This window comes from Balaenoptera musculus, chromosome 7 (assembly GCF_009873245.2).
Source record: "Balaenoptera musculus isolate JJ_BM4_2016_0621 chromosome 7, mBalMus1.pri.v3, whole genome shotgun sequence".
NCBI lineage: Eukaryota > Metazoa > Chordata > Mammalia > Artiodactyla > Balaenopteridae > Balaenoptera > Balaenoptera musculus.
In genome coordinates, this window is record NC_045791.1 from 59,384,678 (window position 1) to 59,410,319 (window position 25,642).

The 25,642-nt window shown below is 38.8% G+C and overlaps 1 protein-coding gene across 1 annotated transcript in view; it reads right to left on the bottom strand.

The window, feature by feature from the left end:
* Positions 1 to 25,642, bottom strand: part of TTN (titin) — a 287,707-nt gene that overhangs the window by 175,195 nt on the left and 86,870 nt on the right. The window contains exons 67-107 of the mRNA XM_036857396.1: positions 24,813 to 25,091; positions 24,410 to 24,691; positions 23,354 to 23,632; positions 22,953 to 23,240; positions 22,520 to 22,798; positions 22,147 to 22,425; positions 21,765 to 22,043; positions 21,359 to 21,646; positions 20,951 to 21,238; positions 20,135 to 20,416; positions 19,596 to 19,874; positions 19,195 to 19,476; positions 18,767 to 19,045; positions 18,386 to 18,673; positions 17,939 to 18,217; positions 17,566 to 17,844; positions 17,186 to 17,464; positions 16,759 to 17,046; positions 16,328 to 16,615; positions 14,763 to 15,044; positions 14,264 to 14,542; positions 13,562 to 13,843; positions 13,167 to 13,445; positions 12,361 to 12,648; positions 11,972 to 12,250; positions 11,580 to 11,858; positions 11,212 to 11,490; positions 10,327 to 10,614; positions 9,903 to 10,190; positions 9,053 to 9,343; positions 5,855 to 6,142; positions 5,169 to 5,261; positions 4,763 to 5,048; positions 3,794 to 3,977; positions 3,497 to 3,586; positions 3,133 to 3,400; positions 2,765 to 3,025; positions 944 to 1,153; positions 660 to 737; positions 531 to 557; positions 53 to 112 (exon numbers count right to left, since the gene is read on the bottom strand). Coding sequence (XP_036713291.1) covers positions 53 to 112; positions 531 to 557; positions 660 to 737; positions 944 to 1,153; positions 2,765 to 3,025; positions 3,133 to 3,400; positions 3,497 to 3,586; positions 3,794 to 3,977; positions 4,763 to 5,048; positions 5,169 to 5,261; positions 5,855 to 6,142; positions 9,053 to 9,343; positions 9,903 to 10,190; positions 10,327 to 10,614; positions 11,212 to 11,490; positions 11,580 to 11,858; positions 11,972 to 12,250; positions 12,361 to 12,648; positions 13,167 to 13,445; positions 13,562 to 13,843; positions 14,264 to 14,542; positions 14,763 to 15,044; positions 16,328 to 16,615; positions 16,759 to 17,046; positions 17,186 to 17,464; positions 17,566 to 17,844; positions 17,939 to 18,217; positions 18,386 to 18,673; positions 18,767 to 19,045; positions 19,195 to 19,476; positions 19,596 to 19,874; positions 20,135 to 20,416; positions 20,951 to 21,238; positions 21,359 to 21,646; positions 21,765 to 22,043; positions 22,147 to 22,425; positions 22,520 to 22,798; positions 22,953 to 23,240; positions 23,354 to 23,632; positions 24,410 to 24,691; positions 24,813 to 25,091 — 10,323 coding nt within the window. The remainder of the gene's footprint in view (positions 1 to 52; positions 113 to 530; positions 558 to 659; positions 738 to 943; positions 1,154 to 2,764; positions 3,026 to 3,132; positions 3,401 to 3,496; positions 3,587 to 3,793; positions 3,978 to 4,762; positions 5,049 to 5,168; positions 5,262 to 5,854; positions 6,143 to 9,052; positions 9,344 to 9,902; positions 10,191 to 10,326; positions 10,615 to 11,211; positions 11,491 to 11,579; positions 11,859 to 11,971; positions 12,251 to 12,360; positions 12,649 to 13,166; positions 13,446 to 13,561; positions 13,844 to 14,263; positions 14,543 to 14,762; positions 15,045 to 16,327; positions 16,616 to 16,758; positions 17,047 to 17,185; positions 17,465 to 17,565; positions 17,845 to 17,938; positions 18,218 to 18,385; positions 18,674 to 18,766; positions 19,046 to 19,194; positions 19,477 to 19,595; positions 19,875 to 20,134; positions 20,417 to 20,950; positions 21,239 to 21,358; positions 21,647 to 21,764; positions 22,044 to 22,146; positions 22,426 to 22,519; positions 22,799 to 22,952; positions 23,241 to 23,353; positions 23,633 to 24,409; positions 24,692 to 24,812; positions 25,092 to 25,642) is intronic.

Consider the following 25,642-nt stretch of genomic DNA (forward strand, 5'->3'; position numbering starts at 1 on the left):
AGTGGTAGGATACTGCAGCTTCAAGCCCAGGGGTCATGGTGCTGGATCTTACCTTCTGGTGGTACTGCTCTGATAGGCATGGTTGGAATTGGAACTCTCGAGTCAGGAATATCTGAAAAGGGACATTTAATAATGATAAGCACCGAGACACTGAAAACACAGATATTTATTAGACAACTAAGATGTGTTTGATTGTCAGGCATTTCCAACAGCAGAATTTAACATATAGAAACAAAGATATTAAGATTCTTTTGTAGGCAGCCACACATGCAAATTTATTCCCTGTGAAAATTTGTTCTATGGCCAAACTTGATCCTAGATATCAGCTGAATGTGACCTCATTATCTCTAATTTCCCAAACTCACAAAGCCTAACATTGGTATTATTTTACTGAAAATAATTTTACTGAATAATATTTTACTGAAAAAAAGAAATAATATTTTTAGACATGTTAGTTTGGCTTCTATCATTTACAAAATTACACTGAATGTATTGTAAGGATTGATTCTTTTTTTTTTTTTTTAACTTACCAGGAGGCTTCATCTCAAGTTTGATTTCTGCAAAAGAAAAAAAATGATATTTTTTAAAATTTAGAATTGTCTTGGTAGGCTACTTTGTTTCCAAGATTGCACTGTGATTTGAATGGGGTGTTTTCTGACCTTTGGTTGTTAAGTACAGCTCTGCTGTGCTTCTTGCTTCACCTCTGGGCTCCAGTCGAGCAATTACTGAATAGACACCTAAGGAAAAAATCATGAAACGTTTGCTTTCTGATATGTTTGTAAATAATGCTTCTTTATTTAAATATAGTATTTATTTATATTTCTCTTTCCTAAAAAAGTAATCTAGATAGAACTACAGAGTATAAGCGTAAACTAGAGTAGAAATAAATAAAACAGGCAAAGTTGAAATTATATAGTCACAGGGACGCTGTCAATTAAGTTACCTTCGTCATCTGGGGTCACGTTGTGGATGGTCATATAATGGCAGCGACCGTCATTCCTGAAGTTGTATTTCTGGCTCTCGGTCAGTTCTGTTGGTCCTTTGTACCACGTTACAATGGCGTCATCGAAGGACACTTCGCACTCGAAGGTGGCAGACTGATGCTCACTCACCACAATGTTCTGTATGCGCTTCGTAAACTGAATTGGTTCAGCTGTTTAAGTACAAAAAGAGTTCAAATTTAGATTGTTTGGGGAGGAATTTCTTCCACTGTGCTTTCCCCCACAGATGTTTAAAGTCTCTTATCTTTTTATCCGATTGGAAAATAGCAGAAAAAGGCTGAAAAGATAAAACAAGAAGAAAGTGCACTTCTTCGCATTAGTAACAAAAAATTATCCCAATACTTAAGTGTATTCCTACAGGATCAATGTGGGAAAGTTTAAAGAAATCCCTGAAAGTCCTTACAATATTTACATGAAGGCAATAGTCAAGGGTGCTTATAACCCAAAAGTAAAATTTAAACTTTAAAAATGTTAGTGAAATGGGGGCTTCAAAATAAAGGGAACATAAACTTAAATTTTTACTGTATACTTCTCATTCCCCTTTGAAATTCTTTCTTTCCTCTGTAAAATAATTCTGCTATTCAGGATCTAGAATTGTTTAGTTTTTGGCTTGTATAACTTTCCCTGTTAAAATAATTTCAAACTCAGTAGGAAATCTGCACTTCTAAATTTCAAAGGATTCATTCTGAAGAGTTCTGAAACCTGCTTTGCAAGCACACGTGGGCAGGCATGAAGTCCACCCACTGGGAATGGCAGGGTATGTAGCAAGAGAATAGGCTGGCGTGGAGGTCCTTCTGCAAAATTTTATCTGGAAGGCTGGAATTCAACGTACAGCAGTATCATGAATAGCTTAGATGTCATATGTACTCTGGTGAGCTTTTCTTTGAAGGATCATATAAAAGGAGGCAATTATTTAAAAAATAAGTGGTTTCAACTGGATCCTTTAAATGAAAAACGATTTAAAATTTCTGAACTTTAAAATACAACCAGGCCTTGATATCCACTGTAAAGCAAGTCAGAGATGTTGAAATGCTTATGTAAATAAGTCACATAGTTATTTCAACAGCTATAAATGGCTATGCCTGGAAGTAGAGCCCATGATTAGAGCCAAATGTTGCTGAATACAGTCTAAAGGTGTAGGTCTTTAGGAAATAAATATTGTTGCTCCTAAGTCCTGGGATTCCACTTCATTTCAGAGATTCAGAGGTTGGAATATGATCTTCCTATGAAATAATTATTTTTGAAAAATAGCTGCTAATCACACATCACATATGTTGTTAATTTTATCTATAAAGTTTCATACAGATAGAGTCAAATTGATTCCTGTAAACAAAATGTCAGCTCCTAGCCAAGATCCTCAAGACACATAGCCATGAAATCTGGTCCTTTCTAAGATTTATTTCTAGAATTCAAAATCATAGATGTGAGAATTATGGCATTTAATAGAATTGTAAAAAAATTACTGAATTTAGCATAATTATGAAATTTAACAGAAATAAGTGTTAGAAAGTCAAGTCATGGTTTAGACTGAAATCTACTTCAGGTCAAAAAGAACTATGCAACAGAATCGGCACTTATGTGAATACTTCCGTTTTGATTTCAAATGGATTTTGAGACGTGAGTGAATGCTATGAGTATGTGTGTTGGGAAATGAGACCACACAAGCGCTTTAAGATATATGTGATGGCAGGGTTGCAGGGGTCCTGCACAACATTTGCCACTGACCGATGCTGTGATAACTCCAGCCACAGTCTTTCACCCACCTTCAATTCTGAGCTCTGCTGAAGTTTCAAGGTCTTCGTATCTGCAGGTGTACTGACCCTGGTCCTCTGCTCGCACATCTGCAATGGTCAGCTTATGGACTTTGTGCTCCACTTCTGTTTTATATCTACCTTGGGGTTTAACGATTCTGCCATTTCTGAACCATTCGGATTTTACATTTGGCACAGAAAACTGGCAAGTCATGGTACAAGTCTGGCCTTCTTTCAAAGTAACATCCTGAAGATGCCGTTCCCAGGCAGGCTCTGTGGGTATGATACAATATACATTTTGTACGATATCACATGTGATGTACTCAGTAATAAATTCATCTCACAAATTTTTTAAAAATAATAAAACTCTTTTTCCTTACCAATTACAGTTAGTTTAGCACTAGCGATGTGCGGACCACACACCAATCTATAATTGCCCTGATCTTTAAGTTGACAGTTTTTGACTCTGAGTGTATGTTGATCACCATCAATGCTTATTTCAAATTTATCACTGGGTTCCAGTTTTTCAGTCCCTTTGTACCATGAAAGCTTGATTTCTGGATAATTAATCTTAATGTCAATTTCAAACACAGCATCATTATCTTTCAAAACTGTCTGATTTTCAATGTCCTTGATCAAAGTGACAGGCTAAGAGAATAAAGAATTAAAATGCATTAGTCACTCCTTCCCTTGTAATTCCCAATAATAATTTGTTCATTTTGTGATCAGCATAATTCATTTTACCTCTGTCTGTGACAGCCTTTGCTGAATAAATGATACAAGTTCCTCAAATTCCTTTTCTTCCTTCTCTGACTTCTCTACTTCCTCAATTTCCTAGGGAGAAAAAAAGCATAAGTATTACAATATGGAATAAAATTTGAATTAGAGGACAAATGATTATATTTAACTTCCATTTTTGATGCTGCTTAGGTTATATTAACTGATCTTATACAACTGTAGGGTTCTGGAAACTCAAAAGGTGTATGTTAGATGTTTCAAGTGTGAATTTTTAAAGATGATACTATATACAAAAGATCATACCAATCTATGTGTCTCTTCTACTTGACTTTGCTTTAGCATTTCAAATGCTTGAAGAAGACCCCGGAAGTCAGTGATTCCATACATGCGGGCATATTTTTCATATTCTTTTGGATCAATATTTTTGAGAAGTTCCATGATATCAATTTCCTCTTCTTCCCCAGCTCCTTTCTTTAAGGCTGGAGTCCTAAATGAAATAAGAAATAAACATGAATCACCTGTCTTCTACTTATTTTGAATTGTCTATCATCATTCAAAGATTATAAATGTAATAAAATTTTTTTCACAAAGGAATAGTTTTGTGTCCTTTATTTAAGAACTACTAATTTTACCATGTTAACTGTGAAACAAACAAACAAACAAAATTGTGGGTTTGGAGGTGGAGTGGATTAAGATCAGACTATAGTCACAAAGTATGGAAATTTGATCAAAGAGTTTAAGAAAGGATAACAAAAATATTTTTGTAAGCTTTACAACAAAAGAGGCTAATGAAAGAATTATAAGGAAAAATAATAATAGCCATGGAAAGCATCAATAAAGAATACATATATCATGAGGAAAATATGTAGAAATTAAATGTTGATTAATTGATTAACAGTGATGTTGAAACATAATTGGTTTTGAAATTATTGGCAATTATGGAAAATGCTTAAAATGGTTGATCTAGAAAGCCATTCAGAGCAAGAGAAATTACACATAGAAACAAAAATTTCATGCCTAGACACACAGGTTTCTCTACAGGCCATTTCCTTAGTTCAAAATTTTAATAAAAATTCACCTCATTCTCAAAATTTTCTCAAGATTATTCAGAAATTGATGTTAATGCACCACTAACTTCCACTCAAATACTGTGTATTTGCTTATCTGTTTCTGTTAAAATGTCTATATGCTAATGTTCTTTCACAATCTGAATCTTGGAGGGGATGGTCCATGAATGGAACATTACCGTGCATGGTATTTTATTGAACTTACTTTTTCAGCATTGCTCTAAGATCTCCTTCAATTTTCTCTTGTTTCTTCCTTTCATCCACCTGTAGATTAACATTACTTTCAATTTCACCATGCTTGTTAAATGCGACACATCGGTATAATCCAGAATCCGTTTTTGTGGTGCCTCTGATCTCCAGCTTTGCTTCACCACCTTTCTGGTGGATAAAAATTCGACCTCCTTGGCTTAATTGTCTCCACTTCCCTTTTGTCCACTTAACATCTGGAACTGGATCACCTCCAACTTTCGCGATGAATGTTGCAGTGGTTTCTAAGGAACAATGAAAACAAATCAATAAAAATTTAATTTTCCAAAACCAGTTTTTCTGAAATGAAATCAGCAGTAAAATGTACAAGATAGATGAAGATGTAATTTTCAGGAAGTACTTACTTTCTACAACTCTCATACTCTGAGGTTCTGATATGAAGAAGAGTTTTCCATCTACTGCTGCTTTCTTAGCTGCTGGGACGGCAGCTGGTTTGTCTAAAAAAACACGTTTACATGTTTTTTTAAAAAATCACAATTACCTTCAAATTGTAATAAATAATTTCCTTTGAAAAACAGGCTTTAAGAATTTGGCAATGTCACAAATACTACACACTCTATATGAGAGTGGATTATAGAAGACAAAGCAGTTTCATAGACATTTATAACTAGTTGTAGCCATTACATGCAGATTGAACTGCAATCACATTAATAGCATCAAGTTTTATATTTCTCAACTTGGTTTTATTATATAGATTTCCTTTAGGGATATGATATCAGGCTACCTTATGTCACATTATTATAGGATCATTTTTGGAACTCCACTTAGTTACATCCTTTTGGATATGGTGAAGGAAAGGTCAAGAAGTGTGATGGTGAACTTGCGGTACTTTCAGAAAATTTTTATGGAAATTATTGCCACTAAATGACCTAATATTTCAATTATAATAAGGAGACTATAAATTGCAAAGGAGCAGTAACTGATAATTCTAAAAATCTAATTCCATTCTTACTTAAATTGTAATAAGCAAATAAGCAAATAAACACAAGCAGTTGACTTAATCCAAATAATAGTTTTGAGGTGTCTGTACCTTTAATGGTCACTTTTGATTTGGAAGTGTCACTTCCAGCCACATTTGAAGCTTTACACACATAATCTCCCGCATCTGCTTTAGCCACATCCTTGAGTTCCAGCACAGCAGTCCCATTAGCAAAGCTGAAGCTGCATCTGTCTGAGGGCTTTATTTCCCTGCCAGCCTTCAACCACCGGATCCTGATCGGTTCTGATCCCTGGACGTGGCAGCTAAGCTGCACGGATTCTCCTTCACTAACTGTTACTGGAGTAAGGTGCTGATCAAACACAGGTGGCTTCTTAGGTGCTAGAATTAGAAAGGGATTTTCATGAGGAACATAAAAACAAAAAAATATTAAACTCCAGAAAAGAAACAAGTTTTGCCTCTAACAGGTAGCACTGGTTGCTATAATAGAACTGAATCATGTGCCTTTGTCTCTGAAAGCAATAGTTACATGTGTTGGATTTTATAAATAGAAAAAGGTTTAAAAACAAGCAAAGAACAGATGCCATGCTGCCCATGAATTACCCAAGCATCTGTGTTTTGCAAACATTAGGCACTGCAAACACTGCCCTGGCTGTTCCTATAAATTTCGATGTCATGTAGAACCGTTGATTCTCTCAAACCTGCGTGCAGCTGTATTTTCACTGAACCCTAAAAACGAAGGGCCTATTGGAGAACTCTGCTCACGATATACAATGTTTGCTACCCTCTGGGAAAGAAAGCCAACATTTGAGTAACCATGAGCCCACATGTTAATATGTGATTTTCTCTTATGATCATCTTTAGCTATTATATGCAGCTACAGTAGCATTTAAAATCCAACCTTTGCCCAAAGGAATGAGGCGTTGAAGCTCAGTGCTCAACTGAAAACCAGTGAAGAAGATATCAGTAACATGATGGGAAGGCCATGTATAGCTTGATGTTATGTAATGATTTTATTGAATGGTTCTGAGACCTACATGTAAGGAAAACAAGCAATATTCATGATTGCAAAGATGAAAACTTCTGATATCTCTTCATTTTTAAACTCTATGGATAAAAAGCCTCAGAATTCTATAGAAAGTATTTATCTACTCAATGTAAAACCATCATGAATGTAAAAAAGCCACCGCTAAGCACACATTCTTCATTTAACTAAATGTTTTTAAAATCAAATGCATTTAAGTACTACTGAGTGATGAAATTAGAATTATAAAAAGTTAACTCAATGATATTAGCTTATTAGTAATATTAATCTATTGATGATATTAACCTACTGTCTGTGCACCCTGACATGGCCAGCTAGATCATCAGAGTTGGTAATTAACTCCCAGCTGTTCAAGGAAGTTAGCCTGTAAAGTGATTTTGATGAACTGCCTCATAATTATATGGATGAAACAAATGGGACCTAATGAAACTTAAAAGCTTTTGCACAGCAAAGGAAAACATAAACAAGATGAAAAGACAACCCTCAGGATGGGAGAAAATATTTGCAAATGACCAACTGACAAAGGATTAATCTCCAAAATTTACAAGCAGCTCATGCAGCTCAATATCAAAAAAACAAACAACCCAATCCAAAAATGGGCAGAAGACCTAAATAGACATTTCTCCAAAGAAGATATACAGATTGCCAACAAACACATGAAAGGATGCTCAACATCACTAATCATTAGAGAAATGCAAATCAAAACTACAGTGAGGTATCACCTCACACCAGTCAGAATGGCCATCATCAAAAAATCTACAAACAATAAATGCTGGAGAGGGTGTGGAAAAAAGGGAACCCTCTTGCACTGTTGGTGGGAATGTAAATTGATACAGCCACTATGGAGAACAGTATGGAGGTTCCTTAAAAAACTAAAAACAGAACTACCATACGACCCAGCAATCCCACTACTGGGCATATACCCTGAGAAAACCATAATTCAAAAAGAGTCATGTACCACAATGTTCATTGCAGCTTTATGTACAGTAGCCAGGACATGGAAGCAACCTAAGTGTCCGTCAACAGATGAATGGATAAAGAAGATGTGGCACATATATACAATGGAATATTACTCAGCCATAAAAGGAAACGAAATTGAGTTATTTGTAGTGAGGTGGATGGACCTAGAGTCTGTCATACAGAGTGAAGTAAGTCAGAAAGAGAAAACAAATACCATATGCTAACACATATATATGGAATCTAAAAAAAAAGAAAAAAAAAGTTCTGACAAACCTAGGGGCAGGACGGGAATAAAGATGCAGACATAGAGAATGGACTTGAGGACACGGGGAGGGGGAAGGGTAAGCTGGGACAAAGTGACAGAGTGGCATGGACATATATACACTACCAAATGTAAAATAGCTAGTGGGAAGCAGCTGCATAGCACAGGGAGATCAGCTCGGTGCTTTGTGACCACCTAGAGGGTTGGGATAGGGAGGGTGGGAGGGAGACACAAGAGGGAGGAGATATGGGGATATATATATGTGTATAGCTGATTCACTTTGTTATAAAGCAGAAACTAACACACCATTGTAAAGCAATTATACTCCAATAAAGATGTTAAGAAAAAAAAAAGAAAAAAAGTTATATGGATGAAGCCATTATGGTTAGAGGATCAGATTGAGAAGATCTCCTTAAACAATACAGTCTATTTCTTTGCCTCAAGCTATGACTGTGTATTCATAATGATATGCAACATCTTTCCACCCATTTTTTTTTCTTTCTGAGCAAATTTTACCCTTTTGTATGAGGTTAATATTCATTTACAGGCTAAAAGCTTTGGGCAATATATGTCAGACAATAATCCTTTAGAAATATCCTTAGAAAAGAAAATGTTTCAGAATGTGATAGAACTCAAAATAAGCAAAGGTAATGCAATATTCAATGATGAAAATTTTTAAAAATTTCAAAACAAATGTGCTTCATAAAAATTTATATGTCACTTATGTATGAATTTCAAAATAGACTTAAACTTCTAACTACCTGAGAGAATTTCGAGATGTGATTTACAAGCTAAGGTACAGTCCATTTATTATATGACACCTACTTTCCTGGGCCACGTAGTTAAATTACAACTAATATATATGTTTTAGTAAACATATGTGGAATTGTGGCAAGCCAATTCAATAATATATATTCATATCTGTTATAACTTACTTGGTCGAGATGTCAGAAGAAACACACATGGCTGTCTAATAGGCAGTAAAGAAAAACACAGCATGCCAGGGGCTCCGAAGGTGACTTACCTTTGATGACGACTGAAGATGTACACAGAGCAGAGCCTGCATCATTTGACACTTTGCACGTGTACAAACCAGCGTCGTCCATGCCTGCCTTCTTGACTTGCAGCAGAAGTGTGTTGTTCTTGAATGTGATTTCACAGTTAGACGTTGGATGGATCTCTACGTTATTTTTGTACCAAGCGACAGAAATAGGCTGGGAACCAGCAACAAGGCCCTCGAGTTTGAAAGAGTTCCTTTCTGTTTCTTCTACTGTCTCCGAGAGTTTTTTAGTGAAACTTGGTGGGATTAGCCGCTCTGTAAGAAAGTTCAAGGATATATGAAGTGGAATCCAGAAGTAGGTTATTAATGGGAGGCTTTTCAAGAAAGAAAAGTCATACTTTAAGTTCAAAGTCAATGCTGACCAACTGAATACAGCATATCAGTGTAATGTTCCTAAACAATTTGGCCTCCTTCCACAAGCTTAGTTTATTTTTAAATTTAAAAAAAATTTTTAATTTTACATTGGCATATAGTTGATTTACAATGTTGTGGGTTTTTTTTTCTTTTATTTTCACAAGCTTATTTTAAACTGTTCTCTGATTTATGGGATGGATGATAAGAATAACTTATGGTCATTTACAGAACCAGATATTTGTAAAAAAAAAAAACAAAGAAAAAAGTGGGGAAGGAAGGCGTGGTCTTAGGGTTATGTAGGATATATAAAAACTTAGAGAAATACAGATTTTAAAAGATCACTTTTTCTCTAGAGAAACTTATTTCTTCTGAAACATTTTTATGTCAGTGGTTTAAAAATGTGCTACATTTTATCCGTCCTAATAAAACCGCACCCTTAGGATGTGATATTCAAAGATACCTTTTATATTGAGCTGAGCCGTGCAGGAGTCCTCTCCCACTTCATTGACAGCATAGCACGTATACTGTCCAGAGTCTCCTTTGTCTACTTTCAGGATTGTCAGGTGCGCGCTGTTTTCCAGATAACTAATCTGATAGTTTCTGCCACTTTGGATCTCTCTGTTGTCTTTGGCCCAGGTGACCTTTATTGGTTGCGTCCCCGTCACATGGCACTCAAAGTCCGCACTGTCTCCCACCACAGCATCCACAGGGGCAAGAGGGATGTCAAAGAAGGGCGGGTTCTTCCCCTCTGAGAGGAGAGCAGAAAGACAAGGTTTCAGGCTCCATACCTGACCATCCCAGTTCACACAAATTCTCCTCCCCTAATTTCAAATTTGGTTATAAAAAATTTAATTACAGAAGTAGAAATTTAAGAATCCACACACCTGTGAGAATGAGTCTGGCATTGGAAGAAGCAGAACCTATAGGATTTGTAGCTGTGCAAGAATACTGGCCTGCAGAACTCCAATCTGTTTGAAAAATATTGAGAGTGGCTACATTATCTAAAAATGATGTTTGTACATTGGGGCCATCTTTCAACGGCTTGCCATCTTTAAACCAAGACACCGAGATAGGTTCTGATCCACTGACAGCACAGTCAAAAACAACTGGCAGCCCGACCGTTTCTTGAACATCTCTCAACTGTCGAGAAAACGATGGTGGAAGTTTTTCCTCTGTAGGAATAGAATTAAAGTAATGAATACTTCTGGACATTTTGAATTTACTGAATATTCTTCTCACAATTATTGTTACATAAATAATGGGATTCCTATAAAAATATCAGGCGGTATTCACATATCTTGAATTAACTTGGACTCAAAGAAAAGCAGGTAAATTTCTGGAGCAAAAGTTTTACTTTGATGCCACGCTGACACATGGTAGGTGTAAAAATATGTAAGCCAACAGAGAAACTGATTGGCTTAAGGTACATCTCCGGCATGTAGCAGATTCCCTTACTTTTTAAGACTGCTTTCTAGCAATCTGCATGAGACACCCATGGGTGGAATTTTAAAAAATATGGTTACTCATTTTTCTGAAAGATTTAATTATAGAGACAAATGATGACACGATCCTTCCAAATGAAGATTTAGTCATTTTATCTCTCTCTGTAAAGGCGATCAAAAAAGATAAACTGCTAATTTGTAGGCAGAACTACTTAAGCAGAAAGTTTTGCATTTGGAAAGATTTTCCTAAAAAGAAGACGCTCGCCAGATATTTTAAATCTTGTTCAAAAGAAACACATTCATTCACTTAAAAAATATTGCAATCACCTTGAACAGTCAGGAAAGTTGATGAAGAAACTTCTCCCACACTGTTTTCAGCCCTGCAGATATATTCTCCACTGTCATTACTATCAACCTGGTTGAAAACCAGTATAGCAACATTGTTCCTAAAATGCATTTTGTAGGTAGTCGTGGGTCTCAATTTCGTGTCTCCTTTGTACCAGGACACCCCAATTTCAGGGGTCCCAGCAAGTTGGCATTGCAAAGAGGCAGAATCTCCAACGGTCACCTTCACAGGCTCCAACTGCTTGACAAAATATGGTGGTTCTGCAGCCAAGAGAGATAACCAGTCATGAAGGAGACATGCCAGGATGGTTATCTGTATATAAAGATATGAATGTGCAATCATAACAAACCTAGTATCAGGATTTGTGCTGAACAGGAGTCTTTCCCGGAAGCGTTTTCAATGTAGCAGTTGTACTGTCCTGCATCCTCCAGTGTGCTGCTTGGAATTTCCAGGATTGCAGATTTTTCAGTTGTGGTTATATTACACCTCTGAGAAGGAGTTATATTTGTGCCATTTTTCTTCCATGTAACTGAAATGGGAGGAGTTCCAGTATATGTGCCCTCTAGGATCAGGGGTTTTCCTTTTTCTAGGCTGTAATCATTGAGTTTCTTCACAAATTTGGCTGGGGCTGTAGCAGGCAAATTGAAAACATGAAATAAAGCACATACACACACAGATACAGGCACACCTATTACTTCATGTATATTAATTGTAAAAATGCAGAATGGCAGTCAAACAAACCTTTTACATATAGATGTGTTGTACAAGAAGCTTTGCCAGCTTCATTACTAACGATGCAGGTGTATTCTCCACTTTGTGAGGTATCTACATCAAACAGCTCCAGTTCAGCGACTGAATCCTCCAAAGACACATTACATCTGTCCCCTGGTACTAGTTCACTGCTACCCTTGAACCAGCTGACACTGAACGGGGGTGTTCCTTTTACAAGGCTTGTGAAAGTTACGTTTGTTCCAGTTAAAACATCCATGGGATCAGGTTTCTGAACAAAAGATGGCGGTTCTAAACAAAAAAGCCCATACCGGAAAAAGTTTACTACTTTTGAATTTTGATGATAAAAATGTTGAATAAATAATGAAATGCAATTCTATTTTGCTGTATTTTTAGCTGACCTCTCACAGTCAAAGGAGCACTGCACTCTGCAGAACCAGCCACGTTAGTAGCTATACATGTGTAGTCGCCGGCGTCCGACTCTTCCAGCACGTTCACAGTTAAGGTACAAGTGTTATCCGTCAGGGTGGTCTGGTACTTCCTTCCACTGCTGATCTCGTTTCCTTCATGGAACCAGGAGACGGAGATTGGAGGTGATCCATAGACTTTACACTCCATTACCACTGAGGAACCAGATAGACCATTTGTCTCTTTCAATTTTCTTGTGAACGAAGGAGGAACAGTTCGGTCTGAATGTGATAAAAATCAAACAAACAAGGACATCAGTTATAAAATGATTCGAAGAGAGAATTATTGTCTTTTTGATGGAATATGCCTAGATCCATTTGGCTCTTCTGTGAGGATATCACAGAGTTCCCAGTGGGGTCACACCGTGGAAAGCCTTGAGAATCAGTGGACAAGATGTGCTAGGTGACTTATTAGGAATCTTGGTCTCTCTTTGCTCTGAATCATTATGTGGAGAATTACTCCAGCATAAGTGACAGTAGAAGACCACATATCCTTATTCCTTATCCAGGGATTAAGTGTTACTCCTACAACCCTGAATTGTGGAAATTCCTCCAAAAGAAAGGGATAGAACTTTTGGACTTGGTTTTCTTCTAACTCTATAGGTCTACGACCTCTGATTTTGCTGATTCAGAGGATGTCAGACTCATGTCACGCTGTAGAATGTGGAGTTTCTCATACACACATATGTAAACTGGGAACTATACTATAATAACATTGAACAGAAGCCCAACCAACCAACCTGAAACATGAACTGAGGCTGTGCAGCTGTCTTTGCCCACAGGGTTTTGCACCTCAAAACTGTACACCCCACTGTCACTGGGGTCCACGTTAATAATCTTAAGGCCAGATAGTTTGTTGAAGAAGGTTATTTTGTATTTGCTATCACTTGTCAGCTCTTTTGCATCCTTAAACCACTTAGTAGTGAGTTCGGGTGTGCCAGTGACCATGCACTCCAAGGTACAGGTGTCTCCTGTGGTCACTTTTATGGATTCTGGCTTTTCCACAATTGCTGCAGGCTCTGGAACGAGATGTAAATTGTATTCAAATGTTAAAATCACATTGAAAAACTAAAGAAGACACAAGTACTGGGAAGTGCGTGCCTCCTATTCATGATGACATTCTATCTGCACTAACCGAGGATGGACACTGTGGCGAAGCACTCTTGCATTCCGGCATCGTTTTTGATCTGACAGGTGTATTTCCCAGTATTGACTGTTTCCGCTCTTGAAAACTGTAGGGTTGCAATGTTTTCTGAATAAGAGATCCATATGTTGTCACTTTCTCTGACGATCTCCCCCTTGTCTTTGAACCACACCACGGAAATGGGCCCAGTGCCTTCAATAGCAGCCTGAAGCTGAACTTCTTCACCAACGATGGCAGAAATGTCACTGGGCTTCTTCACAAATCTTGGTGGTGCTGATGAAAAAGAGGCAAAATCAGGGATTTAAAATGTGTGGAGCTATGAGTATTTCCCTCAAAGCTATGACTGCTAGGAATCAAACTGGTGATCATGTGTCATTTCTATTTCTTAAAGAAGAGGCATTTTTGGTGAATGGGAGCAGAGATGCATTAGAGTTTGTACTAAGCAGAAAGAGTCGAACATCTTGGCCTCTCTAGCTTTCTAAATCCAATCAAAACCTATTGGGAAAATTGTCTAAAAGGGTCATTAGTAGGATTTAGAAATGGGATGGGCACTAAATATAAAAGGATTTAGAAAGGAGACAGGGGAAAATACCAGACAGCTAGTGGTAAAGGATGGGGCAAGAGCTGAGGGGCCAACAGGGTATTAAAGTTAGAAGGAAAACTGTAAGCAGAAGAGGATGGAGTCACTCTAACCTTTCAGAGTGATGGAACCAATACAGGTGTCACCCCCGACGTCATTCGTGGCTTTACACTGATACTCCCCAATGTCTGCAGCACTGACGTTCAGGATGTGAATACTCGTCAGGAAGTTCTCAGACATTATCTTGTACTTCTTGCCACTCCTAAGTTCTCTCTTGTCTTTATGCCAAGAAACTTGAAACGGGGGGGTGCCCTGAAGCTCACATTCAAGGTGAACATCAGCTCCTTCCAGCGTCTCAACGGGATGAGGCTTTTTGCGGAAAACGGGTGGTTCTAAAATTAGGAAAAAAGGAAAATTAGGATGTGTTCTGTAACTATGTAGTTACAAGTAAGAATCAGTTTTCCATTCCACCATAGAGAGAGAACATCACACTCGATTTTCTATTGTGTCCTTTAAAATTTTTAGAACCTCGACGGAGAGTCAAACAGGGAATTGAGAGGACAACTAGGAGGAAGCTAACGTGAAAAACATGAAAGAAGGGTAGGAGCTGACCTTTAACTTTTAAGGAGGTGCTGCTGCTTGCTCTGCCCACTGCGTTGTGGGCCTCGCACGTGTAGTCTCCGCTGTCTTCCACAGTGAGAGCGTGAATTTCCAATACCACCACCGAGTCAAGGAATGACATTCTGAATTTACTGCTCTCTTGAATTTCAGTCTCGTCCTTATACCATAAAACTTTGATTTCTGGAGACCCTCCTATTTTACATTCATATCTTGTAGATTCACCTTGTTTCATGATTCTTGAAGGTTCTAGCTTCTTAATGAACCTGGGGGGTTCTATGGAAGCAAGACAGAAAACACAAGGGAAGAGATGGGAAAGACACGTATAATTCAGGATGAAGTGAAAAATCAGAGAGGTCTTTAGCTCTGGAAAACAAATTTATTTGCTGCAGTTCAAGGAAGAATAGTTAGGTGAAACTTAACTAGAAAATTCCTATAAAATATATTTATTTTTGTAAGCACCCACATCAAATATTATTGCAAAAGGAAAGAAGAAGAGACATTAATCCCTTTTGTGCAATCCTCCTACCAGCAAAAGAATCACTTTGTGCAAGATCACAGTCAGAGTGTGTATCTGTTGGTGAAATCACACTACGGTTTACAGGGATTGAGAGAGTTTGATTACTTTCTTGTATGTGAATCAGTGCAGAACGGTCTATTTTCTATGGCTGCAAAGATATCAGTTATGTACCATGAAGAGTCAGAGTAGCAAAATTGGGTCAGATATCTTAATATTTTAAAGTGCTATTTTCTCTTATAGGCCTTAAATAGATATTTCTTCAACCTTCATAATATCCCTTTGAAGTGGGGAGAGCAACCGCTTTCTTCATTAACTGAATCAAAAAATTCAAGTTTAGGGAGATAAAAATAATAAGCGATATATCACAGAGCACGTGGGCTGCTAAATCTAACTCTGTTTTAATTTGAAGTTATTTATAAACTATCACCAGAAAAACCCTTAAAAATGCTCTCATGGGTTAGACCAGCAGCTCATTGAGTTAAATGTTTGATTTCTGACCACAGCAGCCTTGAACACACTACAGAGACACATGGTTGCCTTCCACGATGTCAGATATTGATGTATTCCCCAGTCTCCTGGCTTCTTTAAGTGGGGCTAGTAGAGGAAAAGAAGTTGACACAATCTGACTCTTCTTGAAGGGCTTGATAGTTTGGGGCTCTGCTAGCCCCTCGAGGAACAAAATCCATGAATTTATAAACTAATGTGGAAAGTAAGTCATTTGAGACAACTTCCTTTTATTGTCCTAAGATAATTTCTTTCAAACTTGGGTTTTCTTGCAATTCCATGAAAAGTTTTTGTTCACTCTCCCTCTAGTCTCTATTTTCAGCCTTTGAAAATGGACCTTCAGTCCATGTTTGACCAGTTTTATATTTTTTTAAATAAACATTATAAAAAACTTGCTCCCACTTAGAAGACCCTGGATCTATTCAATCACTTCCAATTCCTAGATCATAGTCCTAAACATATCTTTCGAGCACATGCTTTCTCCTATATTTTCAGACGTTGAAATGAGACCTTACTACTTCACTTGAACAAGTACCTTGTACACCCAGATGAGCAGAACAAGAGTCTTTTCCAGCGACGTTGCTTGCATAGCAGGTGTATTGCCCAGCATCGCCTTTGCCTACTTTGAGAACCGTCAGAGTGGCAGTATTTTCAACCAAAGTCATCTTGTAGTTGCCTCCAGGGCGAATCTCTCGGTTATCTTTGGCCCAAGTGATCTTGATTGGTGCAGTTCCAGTTATGTGACATTTAAAAGAACCACTTTCTCCAAGAGCAAGATCTACTGACTCAGGCTTTAGATCAAAGAAAGGAGGTACTTCATGTTCTGAAAAGAATGAAGACCAACATGGTGACTTCAGTTTTCATGCTCCCAGACGTGGAGCAGAAACTAAGTGGCACCAGACCTTTGGTGGCCCGGAGCAGTGAAACTGCTTTATGATGAAGAGGGTAATGTGATGAGCTACTCACCTAAGAGGATGAGCTTCGCACTGGATGAAGCTGTCCCAAGAGGATTGGAAGCCGAGCAACTGTACTGACCAACATGGCTCTGGTCAGTTTGCAAAATCTGAAGAGTTGCTACATTATGAACAAAAGATGTTTGCAAATTAGCATCATCTTTCAAAAGTACCCCATCTTTGAACCAAGACACTTGAAGAGGTTCTGAGCCATTGATGCGACATTCAAATGCAACTGGGAAGCCAAGGGTCTCCTGAACATCCTTCAGTTTTCTTGCAAAGGAAGGTGGAAGTTTGCGCTCTGGAAGGGAGTCACAGACAATCCTTATTTACAAGAGAGAAAACACCCACAGCATACTTCAACCCATTAACATTGGGATGTTTTTAAGAAAGTGGATCTGTCAACACACAGCAAGACTTGTTAGGAGAACCATCATCACCTTTGATAACGAGCACAGCTGAGGAAGCCACTGCCCCCACACTGTTTTCGGCCTTGCACGTGTATTCTCCTATGTCACTGGGATCCACTTTGTTGATTACTAAGGAGGCAACATTATTTCTGAATTGCATTTTATACGCAGGAGCTGATCGTAGCTTTGTGTGTTCTTTATACCAAGAAATTCTAATTTCTGGGGTTCCATCCACTTTACACTGTAAAGTTACAGGTTCTCCGATGGCTGCTTCCATGTGTTCCAGAGGCTCAATAAAATAAGGTGGTTCTGAGGTAGAAAGGATGGTAATCAATCAATCATACTAGCTAAAAGAGGATGTTTTAAAAGAAAGAAAAGAGAGCAATAAGAAGAGGTAACTGTTAACACACCTAAGACAGATACCAGTGCTTCACAAATATCTTGACCGGCCTCATTTTCTATGAGGCAACTGTATTGTGCATAATCCTCTATTGTGCTATCAAGAATTTCCAGGATCGTAGATTTTTCCGTCATGGTAATGCTGCAATTCCGAGATTGTGTAAGGGGGAACTCATTCTTCATCCAGTTCACCAAGATGGGAGGTGTGCCGGTAAACGTGGCCTCGAGAACGATGGGGTTTCCTGTCTCGACGCTGAAATCAGCCAATCTTTTCACAAAGGTGGCTGGTTCTATAAGGAGAAAACAGCAGGGCAGAAGTGGCATCTTCAAATAAAGAATCAGAAAAGAATGCTAAAGATACACGTTTTAGAGAAAAGAGCAAACCTTTCACAAAAAGATGCGTGGTACAGGAAGCACTGCCAGCGTCGTTAGTCACGAGGCAAGAATAGTCCCCGCTTTGCAATGGCTCCACCTCAAACAATTCCAGTTCTGTGACAAAATCTTCCAGAGAGATGCTGCATGACTCCCCTGACACCAGTTCCCTGCTGCCTTTAAACCATTTGACCTCGAAAGGCGGGGTGCCTCTAATGACACTGGTGAATGTGAGGCTCGTTCCAGGGAGAACTTCCAAAGAATCAGGGGTTTGTTCAAAAGATGGTGGTTCTAGATACCCCAGGAGTGGGGGAGATCAAGAGAAAAAAGAAATCCAATTGAACAGTGTTTTTGCTCCTTTAAGAAAAGGGAATTAAGACTACACACGAAGACAAAATAAAGAAATCCCCTGTGAGGCAGGCACTAAGTCACGCAGCAGCCTGGTCCCTGCGCACTGACCTTGGACAGTCAGGACGGCCGAGCATTCGTCTGACCCAGCCACGTTGGCGGCCACGCACGTGTATGTGCCTGTGTCGGAGGGCTCCAAGAAGCTCAGATTCAAAGTACAGACGTTTTCCGAAACGCTGGACTGGCATTTAGGCCCACTAACAATCTCATTTCCATCCTGAAACCAGTCCACGGAGATGGGCGTGGAGCCGGAGACTCTGCACTCCAAAACCACCGAGGCCCCCAGGATGGCGTTGGTGTCCTTCAACTTGCGGATGAAGGAAGGAGGCACAACTCGATCTACGTGGAGAAGGGTAGTTTTCCGTTGAAAGAGAAGCTTTATTTTCTACCCCAGGAAAAACGGTATATTCACAAAAACCTCATACTACTCACCCGAAACGTGGACAGACACAGTGCAGTTACTTTTACCAACACTGTTTTTCACTTCAAAGCTATATAACCCCTTGTCACTAATTTCTGCACAAGGGATTTTAAGTGAAGCCACTTTGTTGATGAACGTGATGTGATGTTTGCTGTCTGCAGATAATTCTCTCCCATCTTTGAACCACTTGGCTGAAAGTTCTGGTGTCCCAGCCACTGCACACTCTAATGCAAAAGGATTTCCAGTAGTGACAGTCATGGGTTCTGGTTTCTCTATGATTCTGGCTGGTTCTGAAAGAAGAAGTATATTGCATTGAACACAAAGTCTTCTTTCAACTAAGAGTGTAATCAGTATATTATTGGCTAAGAGTAATATCTGCAGGCAATGATCATGGGTCAATCAACCTGATTTTTTTCTCAGGCTGTACTTTGTTACTAACCTAGAACAGTCAAGACTGCTGAACACTCTCTCATTCCAGCATCGTTTCTGATCTGGCACACGTATTTTCCAGAGTTAGATGCTTCTGGGCTCCCAAGTTGGAGTGTTGCAACGTTATCAATGAATGAAATCCTAGTGTTTTCACTCTCTCTGATGATGTCACCTTTATCTTTCAGCCAGATGACAGTAATGGGCTGGAAGCCTTCTACTACGGCCCGTAACTCAACGGCATCCCCAGCGAGGGTTGAGGTGTCACTTAGCTTCTTCACAAACCGTGGGGCTTCTAATGAAAGAAATTTGTGGTTAGAGAAAAAAGATGAGAATCACAGCCACATACATTATTGGTCAAGCAAGAAAAGATGAAAGCAAGAGATAAATATTTTTGTGCCCATGGATACAAACCTTTGAACGTGACAGTGCAAACACACGTGTCACTTCCCACCTCATTAGCAGCTTTGCAGTGATATTCTCCTACATCGGCAGCTTCCAGATTAAGGATGTGGAGACTTGTATCAAAATTTTTCGAAGTGATTTTAAATTTCTTGCTTCTCCGAACTTGCTTTCGATCTTTAACCCACACCACTTCAAATGGGGGGGTTCCCGAAATTTCACATTGGAAGATAACTTCAGAACCTTTAAGGGCTCCTACTGGAGAAGGCTTCTGGGTGAAAACAGGAGGTGCTACCAGAAGAAAAGAAAATAAGAGATGAGAGCATTTGCCTAATGAAAGGGAAAAAATATTTTAGAGTCTAAATTGTTGAGTGCCTGGTGTGACCATATGACAGTATACTAACATAAGAAATGACTGGTCATAAAAACTAGTTTAAGAATTGCAAGCAAATCCCCTTAACTAGCCTTTTTATTTTGGAGCTCAGAACATTGCTGAAAAAGAATCCAGATCAGAGGAGAAGGAAGAAAGAAAGCAGCTTAGCGTGTCTAACCTTTAATCGTCAGGGCTGTGCTGCAGCTGGCGTCCCCAACACTGTTATGGGCTTCACAGATATAGTCCCCACTATCCTCTGTGCTGGCTTCATTGATGGTGAGCAATGCCACAGAATCCACGAATGACATGTTGTATTTCCAACTTTCATGAAGTTCACCATCATTTCGGAACCACAAAACTTTGATTTCCGGGGAACCGCTTATTTTACATTCCAGTTTGATGGATTCTCCCTGCTTTGCAACTTTTGAAGCTTCTAATTTCTTAATAAACTTTGGAGGTTCTAGTAAGTCAAAGGAAAAAAACAGCTTACGTCTGTAGCTGAAGAGTCCATAAGTACATTTTTAATCTGGTTTATTAGTAAGAATATATGTACTTTCTGAGAATTTTGTGGTAAAATATCTTTTCTATTAAACTTCTAATATTTTTAATAGAGAATTTAATTGGCAAATTACTCTTTGTAGTTTGGATATGGAAACTAAAACATGTAAGTTAATACATTATAGAGGTATTTGATCAAAATGGTAAGTCAGAATGCCATATAATAGGAAAGAGCGAAAAAAGAGAGAGTTGAAACAACATTTAACAAATTTCAATTAAACAACCCTCTGATAAGACTACTCTTAGAGATACACTAACTTAAAGAACAAAATAAAGAGAAAACAGAACTTCGATGAATGTTGCCTCCACCACTAACATACAAGTTCCAACATGATCCAGTTACTTTATCACGAACATTTAAAAACTAAAGAAAGTTTTCAAAGAAAATTACACAACATGGGAAAGAACGATATTGGTAAATGCCATGTGAAGATACCTTTTACACTGAGTTGAGCTGAGCACATGTCTTTGCCAACATCGTTGGTTGCTTGGCAAGTATATTGACCAGAGTCTCCTTTGCCTACTTTAAGAATTCTCAAATGGGGAGTGTTTCCCACACATGTAATTGTGTAGTTTCCTCCAGGACGGATTTCCTTGTTATCTTTTGACCAAGTAATTCGCATTGGTTGAGCACCAGTAACATGACACTCAAAGTCAGCACTTTCCCCAGCAATAACATCTATAGATACAGGCTTGATGTCAAAGAAGGGAGATTTCTTAGGTTCTGAAAGATGAGAAGAAAAGGCAACGTGGGTTGTTTTTCTCTTTTTTATTGGCCGTTTCTACTTTGACAATGAATAAGAAGTCATGGTTTGCAAAGAGAGAGAGTAACATGGGAACAAACCTCTTGCTGTCAGTCTAGCACTGGAAGACGCTGTTCCAAGTGAATTAGAAGCTGAGCAGGAGTATTGGCCAGAGTGACTCAAGTCTGTTTGCAAAATTTTTAAAGTTGCCACATTATCTACAAATGATGTCTGTAGATTTTCATCATCTCGTAAAAGTACCCCATCTCTATACCAGCACACTTGGATGGGTGCGGAGCCATTCAATCGACAAGTGAGGGTAACTGGTAACCCAACAGTTTGTTCGATATCCTTTAATTGCCTTGCAAAGGAAGGTGGGAGCTGGCGCTCTGTCGGAAGACAAGTAATACTTGAGGCGTTAGTAGATGAAATAAAAATTTCCCCATAAAGATAAAAGTGAAGACAAGGAAAAAAGAAACTTCTTAATTTCTAAAATAATATCATCACCTTGAATTCTGAAGACAGTCTTAGAAGAAGCAGTCCCTATACTGTTTTCTGCTTTGCATGTGTACTCTCCACTGTCACTGATGTTCACTTTATTAAAAACAAGCGTGGCCACATTGTTTGTAAAATAGGTCCTGTAGTCAGGAGTTGACCGTAACTTGGTATCGCCTTTGTACCAAGACACTGTAACTTCTGGTGTCCCAGCAACTTGGCATTGTAAAGAAACCGAATCTCCAACTGATGCCTCCAGAGGCTTCAGTTCCGTAACAAAATAAGGTGGTTCTAAAGAAGAAAGATTCACAGTCAGCAACTGGAATTAAAGAAAACCACACAAACCGTGCCTCATGTTAGACAAATATCAATCATTTGAGAATAAGAAACACACCTAATGTAGATACCAGAGCTTCACAAACATCCCTTCCTGCCTCGTTTTCAATCTCGCAAGAATACTGTCCTGCATCTCCTTTTGTGCTATGCAGAATTTCCAGGATGCAGGTCTTCTCTGTTGTGACTATGTTGCATTTTTCAGATGGTGTAATGTTCACACCATCCTTTTTCCAGGTAACTGAAATGGGTAGTGTTCCAGTGTAGGTGCTCTCCAGAATGATGGACTTCCCTGGTTCTATAGAGTGACCACTTAATTTCTTCACAAATACAGCTGGTTCTGGGGAGTGACAAAGCACAGCAGTTAAACACGGTGAAAACACAAACAAAGATGTCCCTTAAAAAGTAGGAAGCACAAATGTACTGGAGCAAACCTTTTACAAAGAGACGGGTAGTGCAGGATGTTTGGCCGGCATTGTTAGAAACCACACAGGTATATTCCCCGCTCTGAGATATGTCGACATTAAATAATTCCAGTTCTGCCACGGTGTCTTCAAAATAGATGTTACATCTGTCTCCTTTCACCAGTTCTCTGGCACCTCTGAACCAGCCAACCTTGAACGGAGGTGTTCCTCTAATGACACTTGTGAAGGTGATGTTTTTGCCTGGTAGTACTTCCAAAGGTTCAGGTTCCTTCACAAAAGAGGGTGGTTCTACATAGACAAAGAGGACAATGATAAAATCCTGTAAGCTTCGAATTTAGTTGCAATTTTGAATCAAAAAGAAGAGCACTTTTGAATGTGTGTCAACCTGGATATTCAGCCAAAGAGGAACTCATAAGAAAGGGTGTGAGCATCTAACACTGACCTTGTACAGCCAACACAGCACGGCATTCATCAGACCCAGCGACATTAGCAGCCACGCATGTGTAATTGCCCACGTCCGATGAGTCCAGAGAATTCAGCTGCAACGCGCAGACATTATCTGAAAACGTAGTTTGGTACTTTGCTCCACTGACAATCTTGGTTTTCTCATGAAACCAGGCAACAGAGATAGGCGATGATCCAGCTACTTTGCACTCCAAGATGCAAGATGTACCCAGCACCCCAACTGTATCTTTCAGTCTTCGTGTGAAAGAGGGAGGAACCATTCGGTCTGCATGAGGAGAGGCAAGAGACTCGTGGTTTGAAAGAATAGAAGACACTTGAGAGAAGAAAGCGTGTGAAAGGAATTTGCATAAGCGATGGGAAGAACATATCCGAACTAACCTGAAACATCAACCACAGCTGTGCAGCTGCTTTTTCCGACATTATTTTGAACCTGGAAAGTGTATGTGCCTGCATCTTGCTTTTCAATGGAGAGAATCTTTAAGGAAGAGATTTTGTTGTAGAAGCTAAATTTGTGTTTTTGGCTGCTGGTCAACAGCTTTCCATCCTTGTACCATTCGACTGAGAGTTCAGGAGTGCCAGCCACCTTACACTCCAGAGTGCACGTTTCTCCTGCAGTCACTGTCATCGAACCTGCCTTCTCGACAATGACCGCAGGCTCTGAAATAAAATGTGATAGCCATCTGTCAAAGCCTGTTACCTTTACCTTGTTTCTACTATCAAATTCATTAACAGTGTTTCTTCCAATGATATGGATATCTTCGGGCTCTCTCTCTCTCTCTCTTTCTCTAGACCTTAAAATGTGATTCCATAATTATACACTGTCATGAAATTATACGAGTTATTATTAAGAAATATGTTGGTGCATTAGTTGCTTCCAAAACAATTCAATGTACAAATCAATGTCGATATATATTGATTTGCGCTTGACCCTCTCTACAACAAAGCCTACATGTTGTTATGAATTACTCAGTATTTCTGTTCTACTTTAAGGTGCTAAAGACAGGTTTTTGAAAGTTGTTATCCAGACAATGGCAAAATTAAAAATGAATATGCCCAAAGATGAAAGTGCAAGTCGTTCCTATCAAACTTTGATCTTTGGAGTTCTTGTCAGCTTTAACAACTGTTACTTTGGGAAAAAATTTCCTTGTAGCATATGCTGGGCTCCCAATTTTTTCATGCTTCAACAAAAGATAGTCCTGATTACATCTCCTAACCCGTCAAGAAAATAATAAAAGAGATGGCTCATTTTTGTTAGGCTCACAGACACAGAAAAGAGTGTTTGAAAGGTCCTTTCCCCTAAAGCTTTGGAATGGGTGATGATTGATATAGTTCTAAAAATTCAAAACAGGAGATTCTACCAGTATCTCTTAGCAAGTCATCTCAGCGTTTGGCACCTCCTTGTATCAAGGAACTATCGCACCATATTGTACCAACCTAAAACAGTCAAGGTGGCCATGTTCTCCCTCATTCCACCATCATTCTTGATTTGGCAGATATACTTCCCAGCATTAGCTGGTTCTGCTTTTGCAAACTGCAGAGTTGCAACATTTTCCACAAATGTTATTCTGATGTTTTCACTTTCTCTAATCACTTCTTCCTTTCCTTTAAGCCACTGGACAGAAATAGGCTGGGCGCCTTCTATGGATGCTTGTAACTCAGCGGGCTCACCAGCTAAAACCGTGAGGCTGTTCAGTTTGGAGACAAATCTTGGTGGTTCTGAAGAGGGAAAGATGGATGGAGATTGTTGGAAAGATTGTCGAGATAATGGAAGAGAGAAAACAAATAAGCATTTTGCACGTTCCTGCCATTTCTGCCATGAGCAGGAAATAATGCTTACCTTTTAATTTTACAGTACAAATGCAAGTATCACTTCCTACTTCATTCTGTGCTTTGCAGTGGTATTCACCAATATCTGAAGTGTTGACACTGAGAATGTGAATACTTGCATGGAAATTTTTGGATGTAATCTTGTATTTCTTGCTACTTCGGAGTTGTCGCTTATCTTTGTACCAAACCACCTCAAATGGTGGTGTTCCCAAAAGTTCACATTCAAGACTAACTTCAGCATTTTTAAGGGTTTCTACGACAGGAGGGAAGCTGCTAAAAACAGGTGGTTCTGTAAAAAATAAGAATTCCTCATGAATTGGGCTACTTAACTTCATAGAATATTTTTATTTCTTTGTTTTTAAATTGGAAGAATGAGTCAAGATACTATAATAGGTCTAGCACTATCACTTTAGTGTTGAGGAGTAACAGCTTCAGAGAAGCCATCAGCCTTTACAAAATCACTCTGCTTCACTGGCCGAGAACCCGGGCTAGACCTCAGGTGACCTTACTGAGCAGTTCAACATTCTGTCTACTCCACCTTACTACTTTTTCTGGGACTATAAAGATTGATGCACAAAACTGTAAAGCAAAACAAAACAATAACCAAACAAACCCCCAAACCCAAGTGTAAGAATCAATACGATTTGCGTGAGGTATGGAGTCCTGACTTCAGGAATGAAATTTTTTGTATACACATTACAGTTGGGACACTTGGAAGTTATCACAACATTTGTGCTCTAAGTCTTCCATGTCAACAAATGGTTTTTGTAATAATCGCCTTACAATATGACAAACTTGGACTTTGTGAAAAAAATTCTTGAAAATACTAGTACTATTTGC